This window comes from Gossypium hirsutum, chromosome A08 (assembly GCF_007990345.1).
Source record: "Gossypium hirsutum isolate 1008001.06 chromosome A08, Gossypium_hirsutum_v2.1, whole genome shotgun sequence".
In the NCBI taxonomy this organism is placed as follows: domain Eukaryota; kingdom Viridiplantae; phylum Streptophyta; class Magnoliopsida; order Malvales; family Malvaceae; genus Gossypium; species Gossypium hirsutum.
In genome coordinates this window covers 105,173,372-105,192,057 of record NC_053431.1, presented here as the reverse complement: position 1 = coordinate 105,192,057, position 18,686 = coordinate 105,173,372, and the positions used below count along the sequence as shown (strand labels likewise).

Sequence of the window (18,686 nt, the reverse complement as noted above, 5' to 3'; positions counted from 1 at the left end):
CATGTCTCAGACCGTGTGGAACCTGCAACTAAAATAAAAAGTGACACACGGTCGTATGGCCAGATGTGTGACAGCGCATGTCCCAGGACATGTGCAGCACAAAAGTCCTCTAAACAAGCCATTTTCAACTCACATACTTTAGCACCAAGCCAAACCATTCTCACAAACATTAATATGACCAAAACACATTCAAACACACTCCAAAACATACCAAAACAACCAATACCACTCACTTCCAAAAAGTCATGCATAAGAATTTAACTTCAAATATTTACAACTTGTTTACAACCATCAATAACAAGGGCGATAAAACACAAATAGACTTGGCACCTAATCAAAACAAACCAAGATAACATTTAAGCACTATTACATGCAATTTATAACTTTAACCAAAGTAACTGAAAGTTATCAAAACAATGATTGGATAGTGTGATTATGCTCCAATGAAATTCTAACTGATTGAGCTTTCTGATAATCTACAAGCAAAGAGAGACAAATAGAGAAGCATATAATTCTTAGTAAGCACGTATAAAATTAAACAAACTTACCAAATAGGCTCAATTTATAAAGTTAATACATTATTCCATTATCATGCTCATATGTATAACTAATTCCTATTTTTAATCACCATTCTCACAAGTTAGTGAACTGGTACATAACATTCAACATATATCCAATGTAACATTTATACATCTCAAACATTTGCTTAGATTTTAATACGCATTGAACCAAACAAATCTACTTAAGATACACAGGAACCATGCTCACACGAAATGTGTCTGTACATGTAAGTATAATCGTATCATGTAATGCTCACACAAGCAGTGAAATTGGCCTGCTCACACGAGTTGTAGGTCGGGATGTTAGGCTGCACGATGCTTCTCACACGAGCTATGGAGAATCCGCAACAAATATAGGATCTCAGCCAACGGCCGAACACCTAAGACCAGCACCCGAAAACATATAATCCCTAGTAACGTGTCATTTGTATCCTAATTATTCATAAGGCTCAAACGGGGCATGTTTTCATATTATCCCATAATTCTCAACGTTTTACACACATTATCTTAAATTACACAAACTTACATTATTGCCCAAATAACAAATTAACAATTTATATACAAAGAAATTATACCAAGCGCAATATAAATAAATTTTCCACCAAATTACAAAATTGGTTAATTTACCATTAAACGAACTTACCTCGACTATACGATTGCACAAAAAGGTACCGACAACTAATCTGAAATTTTAGCCTTTCCACGATTCAAGTCTAGTTGTTGCGTATCTTGATCTAAATAATAATTTTATTCAATTAAATCATTCAAAGTCAACTTAAAATAACTAATCCGAACTCATAACCTTTTTTAAGGTGATTTTATAAAATTACCCACAACACTTTAACATTTGTACAATAAGTCCTTAAACCGAATTTCACAATTTAGCTACAATCAATGCAAAACCAAACAAGCCAATTTTTCTATGTTTTCATTTTAGCCCAAATTTTCTATCATCTCATATTATTCACATTGCGTTTACTATACTCTCAAATAGGTCCTTAAACTTAAAATCATCAAAAATCATTTATTAGAACACTTATAGTTAACCTTTCCACGATTCAAGTCTGGTTGTTACGTATCTTGATCTAAATAATAATTTTATTCAATTAAATCATTTATTCTTTCTCCTATTTTTTTGGTTTTACAGGGCAACAAGTTTTTGAAGAAAAATTAATTTTTTTATCAAATTGGTGGCAAAATTATCCTAATTCCTTTCTACATTAAAATCTTTCTTTTTAAAGTTGTTTTAGTAATTTTAAATCTTGAAAAATATTTAATCCTTATTTTTTGGTGAAACTAATTAGTTCACCATATGTAAGTTTTTCATATGAAATACCTCTGTAAGTTTCCCTAATTTAAAATATGTAGGAAGTCCTGTTAGAAACTTTTCTTTCCAAAATGGTTGTTGATTATCATATCTTTGCATAACTCTGGTCATAAAGACATATTTATACCATTTAAAATTTGTTAATTTTTTTCATTTTAAATTTGATAATAATTCTTAATTCCCATCTTTAATATGAGAAAGATCTCTTATAAAATGTTTAGAGATTGAGAAAATCAAGGTTGCAACTGCATCTTGGATTTCTCATACTTGTTCATCTAAAATAATTCTTCCTTAATCAACTTTTTTTTATTGCTTTTAAAAATTCTTGTTGTTGTAGTGAGTACACGTTCCTACCATCCCTTTAGTTGGCCAGTAAATTCAGCAACTAAGAGAATGGCTATAGCATGATCACTAATTAATCCATTTTAGTTTTAAGTTTTATAAACATTTGAAACTATTGTCATTTGTTGTAATAAACTGATAATATTATATTCAAACATTCCATCTATATTCCCCTCATAAATTCTATTAACATTATATTTATTTTGGAAAAGAGGTTTTTCTTCAATATTAAGATCAAGTGCAGTGATTTTTGGATAATATAATCTTTTCCAAGCCATTTTGTCTATTTGTTGTTCATCTGACTATTTAGAATCAGATTGGAAAGATTGGTGTAACGTATTTACTGCATGTTGGGCTTGCTTTAACACCCCTAACCTGTCTCCATCGCCAGATTAAAGTTACGGGATGCTATGATGATTAACAAGTCCAATAATAAATAAAAATAACTTAGAGTTCAATTTAATCATCATAAATCAATAGTCAATCATTATTCATAACATATATGCAAAAACAAAACTTAAATCGGGCCTACGGAACCTAATAATAAATTTAGAAACAAGTAAGGACTAATCTAAAACAAAATTGAAAAATATGGAAAATACTATAAAGAGGGGTCACATGACCTTGTGGCAAGGCCTTGTGACATGGCTAAGGCCATGTGGTGCTACTTTACATGCCCGTGTCCTCAAACCATGTACAATTCAAAAATAGGATCACAAGATCGTGTCACCAGACCGTGTAACATTTGTGAATCGTGTGAAAAATCTTGCACTTAAAAATCAAACAGACCACACAACCGTGTAGGTAACTGTGTGTGGCACACGGTCATGTGACAGCTCGTGTCTTAGGCCGTGTGCACCAAAAATGACTTCAAAATCAAGCTATTTCAACTACCATTTCTTAAGTTTCAAGCCATGCCATTTCCATTCATATTCACCGATTCAAAGCACACTAAAACATACCAAAACATGTCAATATATATCATATATCATTCAACCTAAGTGCCTAACCAATGTGCCCTCATTGACACCACAATTCAAAGATTAAATCATTTCACATTCATAAACCATAATCATGTAACTATCATCCATACCATAGCATCTTTCCACATTTCAAACCAATCTCACAAGGCATGGTTCAACTCACTTATTCATACATGAACAAGGCCATACCAAAAGTACCAAATAAGAAACACTTTCACAACATTTCATAAACAAAACATAAAACAACAAAACTATGAACAAGTAAACTTTAAAACCCTTAGTACATGCCACTTATAACCTAAATCAAAATAACCAAAATTTATACCGAATCATTGAACGAATAGTGTGAGCTCCGATTTAAACTTCCAACCGACATAAACTTCCAATGATCTACAAGAAATCAAATACAACAGATGTAAGCAAATATTTGCTTAGTAAGTTCGTATTAAACTTTAACTTTAACTTTAACTTACTGTAAAGGTTGTAACTTAAACGTTTTGCAATTAAATTCATAAGCAATGTCATGAGTTCATTATTAACCTATACATATCACAAGTCTCACTAGGTTAGTGAGTTCACATATACGAAACTTGTAACTTTATCATGTCATGAAACATGTACAAGTAAACACATTTGATATACCATTCATTCCACATCTATTCATTTAACATTTCGTATAATCGTTTCATACAACTATTTTTATATAATCTATTTGTATAATCATTTCGTATATTTGCTTCCATATAATTGATTCATATAACCATTTTGTATATCCATTTCATATAACCATTTCATTTTACACATTTAGCACATAACCATTTTGTATATCACATTTCATTTTAATAATTCATATCAATTTCTCCATTCAATGTCTCATTTCCTATAACTATTTCGTATATCCATTTCATTTTATACATTTAACACTCGATGAATCAAATGAAATAACGTCGGATACACGAGAACAATGTTCATACAAGTTGTGACTGTAACTGTACATGTAAGTGCTCACACGAGCTGTGGGTTGAGATGCTAGGCTACATGATGCTGCTCACACGAGCTGTGGAGAATCTACAACAAATGCAGGACTTCAGGCATTGGTAAGACATTCAAGACTAACACCCAAAACGGTAATAACCCTAATGACATGTCATTTGTATCCTAAGCATTCATGAGGTTCATACGGGTCATGTTTCATATCTATATTATTTAATTATAAACACATTATTTCATCACAAGAATTTATCTATGTATTTTTCCATTTTCAAACATAACCTTTAAATTAATTAACATTTCAACTTAATTCATTTCATTGCTTACCATTTATTAAGCAAATGAAATCAATCACAACACACATAAATAGGTAATAAAACACAAAAACAACAATTAATTTAATTTAATTCAACTTACAAACTTACCTAGTAAAAAACGACTATGAACGTGACACCGAGGTTTTTCCGCTAACTTTCTTTTTTCCACGATTATTGTCTGATTGATCCATTTCTTGATCTAAATAATAATGTTAATTCAATTAACTATTTAAAAAATTAAACAATTCAACTTATGCATATAAGCCATTTTATTATCATTTTACACTTTTACCCTAAACTTTTACCTTTTATTCAATTTAGTCCTTAAACCCGAAACTTTCAAATCTATCACAATCTTACCAAATCAATGCTAGTTGATTTCTATATAGTCCCTATTCAGCCCACATATATCAATTTTTCACAAGAATCTCATGTAATTTTACTATTCTAACAACTTTGTCCAAACTTTAAAATTAACCAAAACCACTTTACAAAATAATCCTATTTAACTATCAAACTTAATAATCTATCATCAAACTTCAAAAATACCATAAATTCATCAATGATATAAATCAAAATATTTAACAATTTTAAGAATTAATCATTGAATTAGCTAGATTAAGCTATAATAATATAAAAAATATTAAATTTACGAAAAACGAATTAGGAAGTTATTCACATGCGAGGCCGGTTATACTAGATGAAGAAAGGGCTATGGCTTCTTAAGTTATTTGCTATTTCGAGTGGATAAGAAGGAAAAACCAAATGGATGATAATGTTGGCTTATTTAATAATATACATATAATTTAATTTTTATTTTTATTTGTTTTTTAATTATAAAATCAACATATTTTCTTTTTAACCGTCCCACTATAATTTATTATGGTGAAATTGTCATTTAAATTCATCTATTAATATTTTTAAACCCATTTAACGCATAAAAGTTAATTGCTATTAACTTTTGTTCTGTTTACAGTTTAGTTTTTTTTAATTAATTATCTAAACGTTAAAATTTTTTAAATCGAATTTCAGTACACCTATATAATCCCTCCATAAATATTTAATAAAAATATTTATGGGTTTTGTTTATAGAAATGAGGTCTCGATACCTCGTTTCTCAAAACCATTTGACTTTAGGACAAACCATTTGTCCTTAAACTATTCATTCAATTAATAAAATTATCAAATGAAATTTTAATATAATACTATATTTAACTCGTAAATATTAAATAATAATATAATATTTATGAACTCACTCGTCAGATTTGTAGCTCCGAAACTACTATTTTCGACACCACTGAAAATTTAGTTGTTAGACTTGCATTGGGGTATCTAGTGCAACTAATTCAGACGTGTAGTTTTCCAAAGCTTCAAGTCTATTTTGGATTTCTGTTAAGAAATCATTTGGGGATTTTTGGAAAGGTTTTGGGATTTCATAAGGTGTAAATATTGTTTCTTTAGAACTTTTTTCAGTTATCTATTTTATTGATTATTTCTTTTACTCTGTCGCTTTTTACCAAAATTTTAATATAACCTAATTGATTTCCTATTGTATGAAGACTGATATTTGTTTATTTGTTTTGTTTTACTATCATTTTAATATCTTTTGATGAGATTTTTTCTCCTACATCAAGAGCTTTCATTTTTTAAGGACTTGCTTTTATTCCAATATTTTTATGAAAATATTGACCCTCCATGAAAGGCGAATGTTGAGATTCAACTTATCCTTTATTAGTTTTTTATCTAGTATTTTTTTTATTGCATTAATAGATTCTAAATAATATTTTTCAAATTATTCAAAGAATTTTATATGAATTTTATAGGTATTTATGAATTAATAATATTCTTCGAAAATGCTCTCTTTTTTATTATTATAAAATTTAAAGTAATCTTTTCTTCTTTTTTTTGTTTATTTTTGTTGGAATAGAAGTGTTTTCTACATCCTTCTTTATTGATCTCTAAAGATTTTTCTAGAACAAAAATTTTTGAACTTTCTCCTTGTTTTGCATTATTAGTCATTGATGAGTATGTTGGTGACATATTAGATGAATTTTGGGGCTTTGTTTCTGTTCGGCATAGATAAGTTGAGCTATATTTGAGGAATTATTTATTCCTTGTAAATTGGTCCTAAATGTTGTTGGGATAGAAAAGATAGAGGCTCTAGCTGTCCTAAAATTTGTTGTTTGTGTTTCGAGATTTGATTCTTCTTCTAAATTTAATCTCCTAAAGGTTGTGCTGGTTCTTCCTATTTCACTTGAGTTGGCGCAACAAGGTCTGTAGCACCTTCAAGTTTCTACCTATCATGAAGGTTAATTTCATGCCATTGTATTGTTCTTGGGATTGTGGTATGAGATCTTGAGGTATCTGTTTCTATTAAAAGGGTTCTCCTTTTGGGCTCTAAAGTAAAGTCTTGTATTGACTACAGAATACATAGCTTTAAAGTGGAACTAATAGACTAGAGTTAGTACTTCAGATCCAGGAAGCATTTTGTAATTATGAGTATGAATTTGAAGGGTCAAAGGTTGTAAAATGTTTTTATTTGTTAAAGAAATCATAAAATTTGGGTAGCAATTAAAATGTATTTTGCTACTACATAGGCTTGTTTCTATGTTCCTAGTAAGGAATCATTAAACATAGTATGTCTATAGTCTTTTAAGACAATTAAAATTGAGGTGTTTTTAGTGGCTTCAATACTAAGAGATTTGACACCAACTTGGACTAATCTAAAATTGACATATTTATATTTTTGTTCTTTGAGTTTATTAATGACGACCTTATCTAATAATTAGATTGTTTCATGTTATGTTTTAATAGGTAAACTTCTTTCTTTTGTTTTTATAATGTAACTTCAAAAGACATTTAAATCTTCAAAAGTTATTTTCTTATAAACTTGATTTGTTGGAACTCTTGGGAGAGTCCAATTATCAAATCTTTGTGGATCATTTTCATAATGTTCTTCTTATTTATTAACAATGTTATTTGAGCTTTGGTCAGACTTTCAGATCGGTTGTGTAACAGCCCGATTTTTGTGGTGTCAGAAACAATAGTTTTGGGACCACAATTTCTGACAAGAGAGTCAATAAATATTATTAATTTAATATTTACAAACATTTAGTAAAGTCATATTAAACTTTAGTTAGGAAATTAAAATGTTTAAAACGCTAATTAAACAAAAAGGATTAAATCGTAAAAGCAACAAAAGTTAAATCCTATTAGTTAAATATATTAAATGACCTTGAAAAGGGGAATAGGTGGACTTAAATGGCAATTATGCCCTGTCAATGGTTAGTGGACGGTTTGGTGACAAAACCATTGATATTTTCACGATGAAATTATAAAATTTTTTTGAACAAGATGAAATTATAATATTAATATATTAATATTAAGTATTAAGTGATAAAAAGGAAGGAATTTTTTTTTTTCTGTTGTTCATCTTCCTAAATGTGAGAAACTCCATTTTTGGTGCAAAGAAGGCTCAGCCAAATTCCCTTCTAAGCTTGGGTGAGTTTTTTTTATGTATATTTCTTTTGATTTCTATGTTTCTGAGTTCGTTTTAGCTTAGTCTAGCTAATCCGAGGGTTGATTTATGAAATCGTTCAAAGTTTAAAGACTTACCATGAATGTGATAAGTATATTTGTGAACTTGGTTGTTAAATCCTTGAGATTGAAGGTTAAGTATAAGTATTTTTAATAGATGGTTTTTGATGATTTTGAGTTTAAAGACCTATTTGAGAGTATAGTAAAATGCAATGTGAATAATAGGAAATGATAGAAAATTTAGGCTGAATTGAAAACATAGAAAAATTGGCTAGTTTGGTTTTTTACATTGATTGTGTTTAAATTGTGAATTTCGGTTTAAGGACTTAGTTTTACCAATGTTAAAGTGTTGAGGGTAATTTTGTAAAATCACCTTCAAAAGGGTTATGGGTTCGAATTAATTATTTTTAAGATGACTTTGAATAATTTAATTGAATAAAATTATTATTTAGATCAAGACACGTAACAACCGAACTTGAATCGTGGAAGGCCAAAGTTTCAGATTAGTCTTCGATACCTTTTTGTGCGGTCGTGTAGTTGAGGTTAGTTCGTTTAATGGTAAACTAACCAAATTTGTAATTTGATGAAAAATTTATTTATGTTGCGCTTTGTATAATTTCTTTGTATATAAATTGATAATTTGTTATTTGGGTGATATTGTAAGTTTGTGTAATTTAAGATAATGAGTGTAAGACGTTGAGGATTAGGGAATGATATGGAAACATGATCTGTTTAAGCCTTATGAATACTTAGGATACAAATGACACACCATTAGAGGTTATAGGTTTTCGGGTGCTGGACTTGGGTGTCACACCAATGGCGAGGTCCTGCATTTATTGTTGATTCTCCACAAGTCATGCAAGCAGCATCGTGTAACCTAACATTCCGACCCACAGCTCGTGTGAGCATTACATGATATGATTATACTTACATGTACAGGCACACTTCGTGTGAGCATGGTTCCCGTGTATCCTAAGTAAATTCATTTGGTTCAATGAGGATTAAAGTTTAAGCAAAGGTTTGAGATGTATAAATGTTACATTGGATATATGTTGAATGTTATGTACCAGTTCACTAACTGGTGAGAATGGTGATTGAAATTAGGAATCAATTATATATATGAGCATGCTATTGGAATAATGCATTAAATTTATAAATTGAGCCTATTTGATAAGTTTTTATTTAAGTTTATATGTGCTTACTAAGCATTATATGCTTATGTATTTGTCTTTCTTTTCTTGTAGATCATTAGTAAGCTTGTTCGGTTGGAATTTCGTTGGAGCACAATCACACTATCCAATTATCATTTTGGTAGCTTTCGATCACTTTGGTTAAGGTTATAAATGGTGTGTAATAGGGCTTAAATATTTTCTTGGTTTGTTTTGATTAAGTACCAGGTCTATTTGTGTTTTATTGCCCTTTTTGAGGATGTTTTGTAAACAGGGTATAGATTTGTGATGTTAAATTCTTACGTATGCCCTTTTGCATGTGAATATTATTGATTGTTTTGACATGTTTTAGGTTTGTTTAAATGTGTTTAAAAGTATGAAAATGGTAGGTTTTTAATTTGGCTTGGAACCCAGGGGTTGGATGAAAGTTTGTCTTGTTTTAGGAGCTTTTTAAGATGCACACGGCTTGTCCACACTGCCATGTGACCTACACGGCCATGTGTCTTATTAAATTTAGGTGCAGGATTTTTCACACGGTCACAGTTAGTTACACGGTCTAGCCACACGGGCGTGTAGGGAAGCCACACGTGTAACTCCCCAATTTTCGGGAATTCTGTGAATGTTGGCATAGGTTTAATTATGTTAGTGGGCCTCTAGAAGGCCCAAGCTTAAGATAGAACCCGGCAATTTTAGTTAATTTTTGTTCCATAAGAAAAATGGGGTGAAATTATGAAATAGGACCTATGTGAAAATGTTTGAAAATGCTATAGGCTAAATTGAAGTGGCCAAATAAATAGGAGTGCAAAATAGGAGGATTTGCATGATAAACCTCCCATTTTACATGAAGTGGCCAGCCATCATGTTGTTGTAGACAAAATGTGCACTTGATATCCATAATTTATAGTACAAATTGATACAAATTGATAATGGGTTAGGTAAATGTTCCATGATAATGGGTTAGGTAAATGTTTCATGTTAATGGGTTAGGTAAATGTTCCATGATAATGGGTTAGGTAAATGTTTCATGATGGGAATTTCATGTCTTTTGTATTAAAGAATTAAATGGATGAAATATGAAATTTTATTAAAAGAAAAAGGGGTGAAAAGAACAAAGTTTTGTCTATCTTTGTTCATCATAGCTGAAAGTTAGAGAAGAGAAAGGAGAGGAGAAAGCTCTTGAATGTTCGGTCACTTGGGGAAGAAAATTGAAGGTAAGTTCATGGTAGTTTGCTTCTATCTTGATATTCATGAGTTCTTCTTGATTCTACCTTAACTCTTGAAGCATATTTTGGTTTTTAGTTGTGTTTTGAGCATTTATTCATGAATTAAAATGAAGGAAATGGTTGTTGTTTCATGTTCTTTTGATGAAAAAAATGGAAGATAGGTGAAGTTGAGCCAAACAAATGAGCATGCATGTGCCTTAGATGTTAAAGGGAAAAATCAGCTAACATGTTGTGCTTTAAAATGATGAAATGGAGATTATACTTAATTAAAATCATAGTTATGTGATGATTGATTGGTGATATACATGTTTAAATAACAAGCATGCAAGTTAGGTGTAAAAGAGTGATTTGGTAATAAATCTGCTTGGGACAGCAGCAGTAACGTGACTTTGGAAAATCACCATAAATTGTGGGAGATGAGTTAGAAGCTGCATAAATTATGTAATTAAAGAATAATGAGTCTAGTTTCAAATGGAATAAACAAGAACATATTTTGAATTCTATACAATGAGAAATTTGATTCGTAATGAAGAGTGGTCAGATTAGTCAAATAGTGAAACATGGAAAACTTTGAGAAAAATCTGGTATTGATTGGCTAAACCAAAAATTCTGAAAATTTTATGGATATAAGATATATGAGTCTATTTTCAAGGAAAATTAACGACACTTGATTTGGAGTTTTGTAACTCCAGTTATAAATGATTTAGTGACTGTTGCTCAGGAAGACAGCTTGCAGTGAAATTATGGTTATGTGGTAAACATTGACAAAAAATTGTTAATGAGTTGCTTATTGTTTTCTTATAAGCTTACTATGATCTGTAGGTGTGGTTGGCCGAATATTGTAAGGGGTTAATACGTAGTTTGTATTTGAATAGTTAGATTAACGTGTTAGTAATCCAATTGTAGGCGGTTCGTGTGTGGATCTTGTCAGCATATCGTCGCAAACAGGTGTGTAACTAACACCCTCTTTCTTAGTCTGGATCAGCAAAAGTCGAAAAGCCGAAATGTCGAAAACCGATATTTTGTAGATTTGCGAGTGTGCGAATGCTCGTGAGGTAAATCGATTAAGGTTTTTGGTAAGCTGCAAAATTTAAATTGCAAAGTGTATGATTTCTGTGCCCTCGATATTTTTGGGCTTAATGGGCCAAAATTGGAATGATGGGCCAACGGGCCCAATTCGGTAAGAACCCTCAGTACGTGATTCTGTTAGTACGTGAAAAGTAGGAATATGCATGAAAACCCCTAAAATAGATAAATTACCGAAATACCTTTAAAAGTGGAAAATTTATAGTTTTACCCTGGTAGATAAATTACCGAAATACCCCTAGGGTTAAATTGACCTAAATGCATGTTTGACTGTTGTTATTTACTGCATGCCATGTTGTTATTATCTGATGCATGGGATTGGGATATTGACGGAGGAAGTACTGAAAGTGGCTTGTCCACGTACTGGAGGCTTTGCCTTAATTTACTGTTAACTGAGCAGCAAGGCTGCAACTGTGGAGTGTTGGGCTGGGTGGGTTGAACTATTCCCCACATGGAGTGTAGGGCTGGTGCGGGTAGAGTGTAGTGTTGGTGGGTTGAGTAGTCTCCCCAAATGGGCTTGCATATGTTATTGATGTTGCATGCATTTTAAAATGGGCCTATGGGCCATACTCTTATCTGAATAAGGGGCTAAGGCCCAGTTTAATGTAATCTGAAAAGGGCTCTGGTCCAGTACCACTGTTACCTGAATGGGCTTAGGCCTAATAGGCTTGAGCTGACTTGGGCTTTGAATGAGTTTTCCTTACACACTGAGTTTCCCCAAACTCACCCCTTTTATTTTCATCCACCCAGGAAATCCCCAACCATAGTGGGTTTGGAGCTGTGAGGGAATTCGGAGTGGCCACCCGTTCTGAAAGTTTGATTTTCTTCTAGTGAACTGGACATCCTATTATTTATGTTGAGGTTTGGGTTTTTAAATGTAATAAGGCCGCTTAATTAGTTTTGATGGTTTTAATATGTATTACTAAGATATGTATTATTTATTTTAACTGTTGAAATTGGATAGCTTTAGGGCGCGTTTTCAAAAAAAAAAACAACAATTGATTTCAAAATAACACGACAACAAGCAAAGCTTCCGCAATGAAAGTATTTTCCAAAATTAATCACTTTTCCTAAAAATGACTTAATCAAATCGGTTTCCTAGAAATATACATGACGTTAAGGTGTGGCAATGGCGGTGTGCATGTCTAGGATTGGATCCGAAGGGAGCTTGGTACTTAAGTAGTCCGATAGACTCACCTCCTCTTTTCCGGTTTCCTACCTGGTGCACAGCTTCCATTCACTTTAACCTATAATGAAATTATCTTTTAAAACACCAAGTAGGTTTTTCTGGATCAACAATATAAAATGTTTTGAATGCTTCGATGTGGCATGTCGGATCCGGCCATAACGTCTGGGCCGGGTTTGGGGTGCTATAGCACGGCCTGGGCCTGGCCACACAGGCGTGTGACCCCTTATTCTAAAAGTTTCAAAATTTTCATATTTGCCTGTTTTAATTCAAATTAATCTGTTTTAATTCAAATTAGTCCCGGATTGTTCCCAAACTATTTTTAAGGCCACGTAAGCTCGATTTAAATCCTGTAAGTGTATTTTTACCCTGATTTTATAAGCTATTGAATGTTATTATTTATTTTATATTTTTGTTTTTGTTTGTGATAAAGATCTTGATTTATATTGTAACACTCTGTAACCCTAATCCGACGACGGAAATAGGTTAGGGGTGTTACAGGTTAGAGGCAAAGCTTGCAGAAGAATTGGTTCTCCTAAGGAAAAGAAACATCTTTTTGTTTTCGTATTTCCTACAATAGGGTTTTACTATTAGAATTTCTGGATTACTACAATTGCCTACATGGATACTCTGTCCTTAACACGCCTAACCCATGGCTAACTGGACTGTGTATCAATACTCAACAAAAAAATAATACATTAATAAAGATATTTAAACCAGAACTCAGAAATATAGAAAACAAATTGAATATTTTCAAAACTTAGAAATACTTATTCCTCCTTGACTCTGATATCAGATAGTCCCAAGGATCTAAGGATTGGGTGGGTGGAAGTGTATGAAAATAATAATTTGAAAATTAAAATTTAGAAAACTTAAATTTGATTTGTTTTAAATTTAAATTTTTAAAAAAATTTAAAATTTTTAAAGCATCTTTATATCTTTAGGATAAAAAAAATTAATGTGCTTTGAATTATATGTAAATATTTTAAATATAAGAATTAATTGCATCAGACTCTCTAAATTATGATATTCATTTTAAATTGGTCTTTAAATTTTAAAATATTTTAATTACATCTCTAAACTATCGATGTTATATTAGTCAGGTCTTTTCCATTATTAAAATTGTTAAATGAAATATCAAATTGTACATATTTAAATTTAAAATGAAAAATTAAAAGAAAGAGATCTTTATCATTACTAATTTTAGTTACTTATAAATTGACATGTTATTTAAAAATTAAATTAACGATCAATTTGTCATGTCATTTAAGTTAGCTCGATATTAATTTAAGATTGATGACAATACCATAATAAATAATTATAGTGCATTTAATATTTTTAATTTGATGTACATATAAGTTTAAATTTCATTTTAATCACAATTTAATCTATTTTTTATTTTAATGTATGTATTGTTATTATTATTAATTAGTTTAAAATTTTAAGTTTTATTTTTTTTTGTACGTTACCTTTAAATAAACATCATGTTTTAAGCATGTAATTTCCACGTGCAGATAAAATTTTGTAGCTATAAATTAAAAACTTTAAAAGATTTATGGATAAACTGTAAAAATGGTCACTAAATTATTGCCTTCGTTTTATTTTGGTCAATTAACTATTAATTTTTCTAATTTAGTCATTAAACTTTTCGAAATCAAATATTTTAATCACTCAAAGCTAGACTTAGGCTTTTTATTGTTGGTATAATCAATTTAGTTCTAATTTTAAAAATATTAATTTTTGTACCAGGAATTAATAATTTAAGTTTCTTAACAAAGAAATCTTAGCTTTAGGTTTCAGATTTTTATAATTTTATCATACTCCAATATAAAATTTCTAACATCATATTTGGTATAAACTCTTTTTATACATTCTATTGACCAACCCAACACATGGAAAAAGGAAAAAAAAAAAAGAAAAAGAAAAAAAGAAAAGAACACCATATGGTATTGATATTTAAAATGTTATAATTGATGAAGCAAAGTTGATAACAAATCTCTCACAAACTTTGCAACAACTAACCAACTAACTTATAATAAATAAATAAAAAAACATCACCAAACATCAAATTTCAATACTTGAAATAGAAAAAAAAAAGTGAGCTAAAGTTGTCATCTCTAACTTTAAAACAAAAGATAAATTTATGGGAAACATATTGTTTAGTAATAGGTAAAATTATGTGAATTCTTTAGAATTCGAACTAAAATGACAAATTTTGTAAACACTGAAGGCTACATTTGTTGAATATTTTATATTTAAGATCAAATTGATATAATGTGTAAGTATTAAAGAGCTAAATTTATTATTAGAAATAATAATAATAAAGCCCGAATCAACTTTGAGTGATGAAAATATTTGGTTTCCAAAAATTTAGTGACTAAATTAAAAAAAAATTAATATTTTAGTGACCATTTTTATTGTTTATCAAGATTTATTTAGTAGGTTAAACAACAATTTAAGTTAAAAAATAAAAAAAAATCTAAATAAATTATATATTTATAGTTTTATAATTTATATATATAAGTGATAACAGTTGAATTGGGATTAATATTAGAAAAATAAATGGGCGTTTTACCCAAATATGCCATTTAAATAATATAATTACGGAAATGGGTCGTTTTTTGAGTTATTTACCGAATTAAGCCGTTTCCCAAAAAAATGCGGCCACGTAGGCTCGATTTCGGAGTACCTGTCAACAAAAAATGCGTCCTTGAGGGCGCGCTTTGCTGATGTGGACAAAGCACTCCCCCAGGGGAGCGTTTTGCCCGTGTAACGGTAAAAAAATTGGCCGTTGGAAGCCAATGGTCCAAAAAAAAAAAACCTATAAAACCCCCCAAATCATTTTTTCACACAAATCTCTCAAATTTCTATAATTCTCTCAAAATTCATTTCCCTTTAATTATTTTTCACACAATTCTCTCATAATTCTCAACATTCTTTCAATATTCCCTTCAAAAATCTATCAAATTTCATTGAAATTTTCTCAAAATTCTATCAAAATTCATTGTTTAAAATTTTTTTGAATTTAATTTTTTTAAATTAAAAAAATCCGATCGTGTTAGCAATGGGCGGAGAATTAATCCGTCTCGATAATAAGCACATCTCCGTTGATCAAATGACAATGGTAAGTGATAATTTTAAATTTTCAATATTATTCGATATTAATTTAATTTATGCAAATTTAATTAAATTTGCAATACTGTTTGATATTTTATTCATTTATGCAATTATAATTACAATTTCAATACTGCTTGATTTTTTTTTCATTTATGATGTTTGCATTAATTAATTTATGCAATTTTAATTAATTTTTGTTTTATAAATTTTTACAATAATTTGTAGATCGCGTGTTCTAATGCTACATCCGTAATATGTTTGGTCCTCCATCGCCGTTGATCGAGAATTACTTGCGAGAAAGTGGGATTTTGGCACGTGGCTACGATAGGCCGGGGGTGCAAGTTGGACCCGAAACTAATCAGTGCATTGATAGAGAGGTGGAGACCCGAGACGCACACTTTTCATCTTTCATGCGGAGAGTGTACTATCATTCTGGAAGACGTGCATTTGCAATTGGGATTACCGATGGATGGGTACGCAGTCAACGGGCCCGCATCATCTACTGATTGGGGAGCCATATGCTACGAGCTTTTGGGTGCTATACCAGATAAAATTAACGGAGGTCGGATCGAGATGAGATGGTTACGAGATATATTCCTGGAGCCGGATAATGATGTGACTGAACTCGAAAGAATACGATATGGTCGGGCATATATTCTTGAGATGATTGGAGGTTATTTGATGCCAGACTTGTCAAGAAACCTCGTACATCTGAGATGGCTGTTGACACTCGTAGATTTTAGAGCAGCCGACGAATTGAGTTGGAGGTCTACCGTGTTGGCAACATTGTACAAGAAAATGTGCAAGGCAACGAGACCGAACAAAGCCAAAATAGGAGGTTGCCTATCACTACTGCAATCATAGGCACGATTTCACTTTCCATTTTTACGTCATCGAGTCGACCACCCATATACATTTTCACTCATAACGAGGTAAGTTTTATATTAGATTTTACAATTATTACGTAGATTTAGAATATAATTTTATGCTCAAAATTTATTTAATTAGGTTGAACCATTCGGCAAGTTATGTTAGAATACCTACCTCTCTCGAAGATATACGACTACTATTAGACCAACGATCGGAAGCAGAAGTAAGTATTAAATAAAATATATATACATAATAAAATAGTTGTTTCGTATTTAGTATTATGTATTATGTATATAAGTAATATTTTTATCATGTTCATATAGTTTCAATGGACACCATACGAGGATTCGACAATTCGGGCAGTAATTCCGGATGAATTCTTTCAAAATCCAAACGTTTGGCATGTGAAGGTCCTATTGGTGAACTATGCTACCGTGGAGATGCACCAGTCAGATAGAGTATTGCGACAATTTGGATTCTGACAACCGATTCTCGTGGTACCCAAAGTGTTTGATGACGAGCACAAAGTCGATTTACGGCAACTGCATACAGATTGGCCTAGATTCTGGTCACATTATATCGAAATGTGGGAAATCGATATGATTATATACCTACTCGGGAACCAATCATTGTTTCAGAGTTAGCGTGCATAGCGGAATACATGCCATGGTTTAGGATCTATGGCAAGCCATATTTATTGTCGGAAGAGGAGAAGCGACGACAAATTTGTGCCCAAAGGGAACAACGGGGCCCTTTAAATCCAAGAAGAAGGGACGACGACGCAAGCCCATCAACAACACCTACACAATCATCAGGCTCAACAGTTCAGCGGACGACACCTACATCACAGCTTTTTTAGATTATGCCAGGTACGTATCCTAGCCCTTATATGTATCCTAACCCTTATATGTTTCCTTTTCCTAGTCCTATGGCAGGTTGGAATCATGGCCCGGATCATCTTCGTTCCCGATTACTTCGAGTTAACCTCCGATCTATAGGCCGCCGTTGCATGAGGGATCGCACGAGGCACCATCGAAGAGCTCTTCTTTCTAGCAATCTCCATCACCTTTCGGGATTTAAACACCTCCGCCATGGGTGACGCAAACACTGCCGCAATCATTATTCTATCAAGGTAGGTCATCTTCTCAACAGCCACAACCAGATCCCCTGCCGAAGGAACCACAACCCTCGCCGGAACCTGATCGAAAGAGGAATCCAGCACGGACCAGTCGACGACCCCCATGTGACACTAATTTCGACCGCCACAGACATTAATTTTTTTAATATATTTGTACAAACTTTTTTATATTGTTTCATTTAATAAAAATAAAAGTTCTTTTGAAAAAGACAATTGTAATATAATATAGTTTCATTTAATAAAATATAAATAATACAACATAGTTTTTTACGACAACTATCAACTATTTCGATTTGGACATGATCTACTTGTATGGCCTGGGTTCCTACACCATCCGCACAACTTTTGATTATTGGTTGTTTCTCGAATATCCATATTGGTACGTATTCTAGTCGAGCAAGGTCGACCTTTTAGTTTGCGACGCAATTTTCTATCCGGTAGTAGCTTAAACGGAGCAAGCGATACAGGCGGCCAGTTATGTTTATCTGAGACAGGTTGGAATACGTGTCTCCACACGTTGTACATGGTTTCTAGTTTGTACACTTCGTCGATGTAGCTTATGGGATCTAGCCGGAGATTCTAACAAGCTGCAATTACATGAGCACATGGATAACGAAGCACGTCAAACTTCCCACAGTCGCAAGTCCTATTTCTCAATGTACACGATATTGCCCGCCAATAATACCTTTGTGCAGTCTGTCAAACTCCGTCACACGAAACCATAGGTTGTCTCGGTCATGACAGACTGTGTGCATGGTGTTCGTCCGCGCCTTCGCCTTGTTAATTTCTTGCAATACCTTTGCGCACTATACACGACCTCCTTGCATTTGGCCTTTATAAC

At 31.8% G+C, this 18,686-nt stretch overlaps 1 protein-coding gene across 1 annotated transcript; it reads left to right on the top strand.

The window, feature by feature from the left end:
• The first annotated feature begins 16,302 nt into the window (after window positions 1–16,302).
• On the top strand, window positions 16,303–16,701 carry LOC121205055 (serine/threonine-protein phosphatase 7 long form homolog). The gene has a single exon (XM_041075981.1). The coding sequence runs from the start codon at window positions 16,303–16,305 to the stop codon at window positions 16,699–16,701; it is 399 nt and encodes a 132-aa protein (XP_040931915.1).
• The last annotated feature ends 1,985 nt before the right edge of the window (window positions 16,702–18,686 follow it).

Excerpts from the sequence above, each read along its gene's own strand:
- LOC121205055 (XM_041075981.1), top strand. The coding sequence starts at position 16,303 with ATGGATGGGTACGCAGTCAACGGGCCCGCATCATCTACTGATTGGGGA.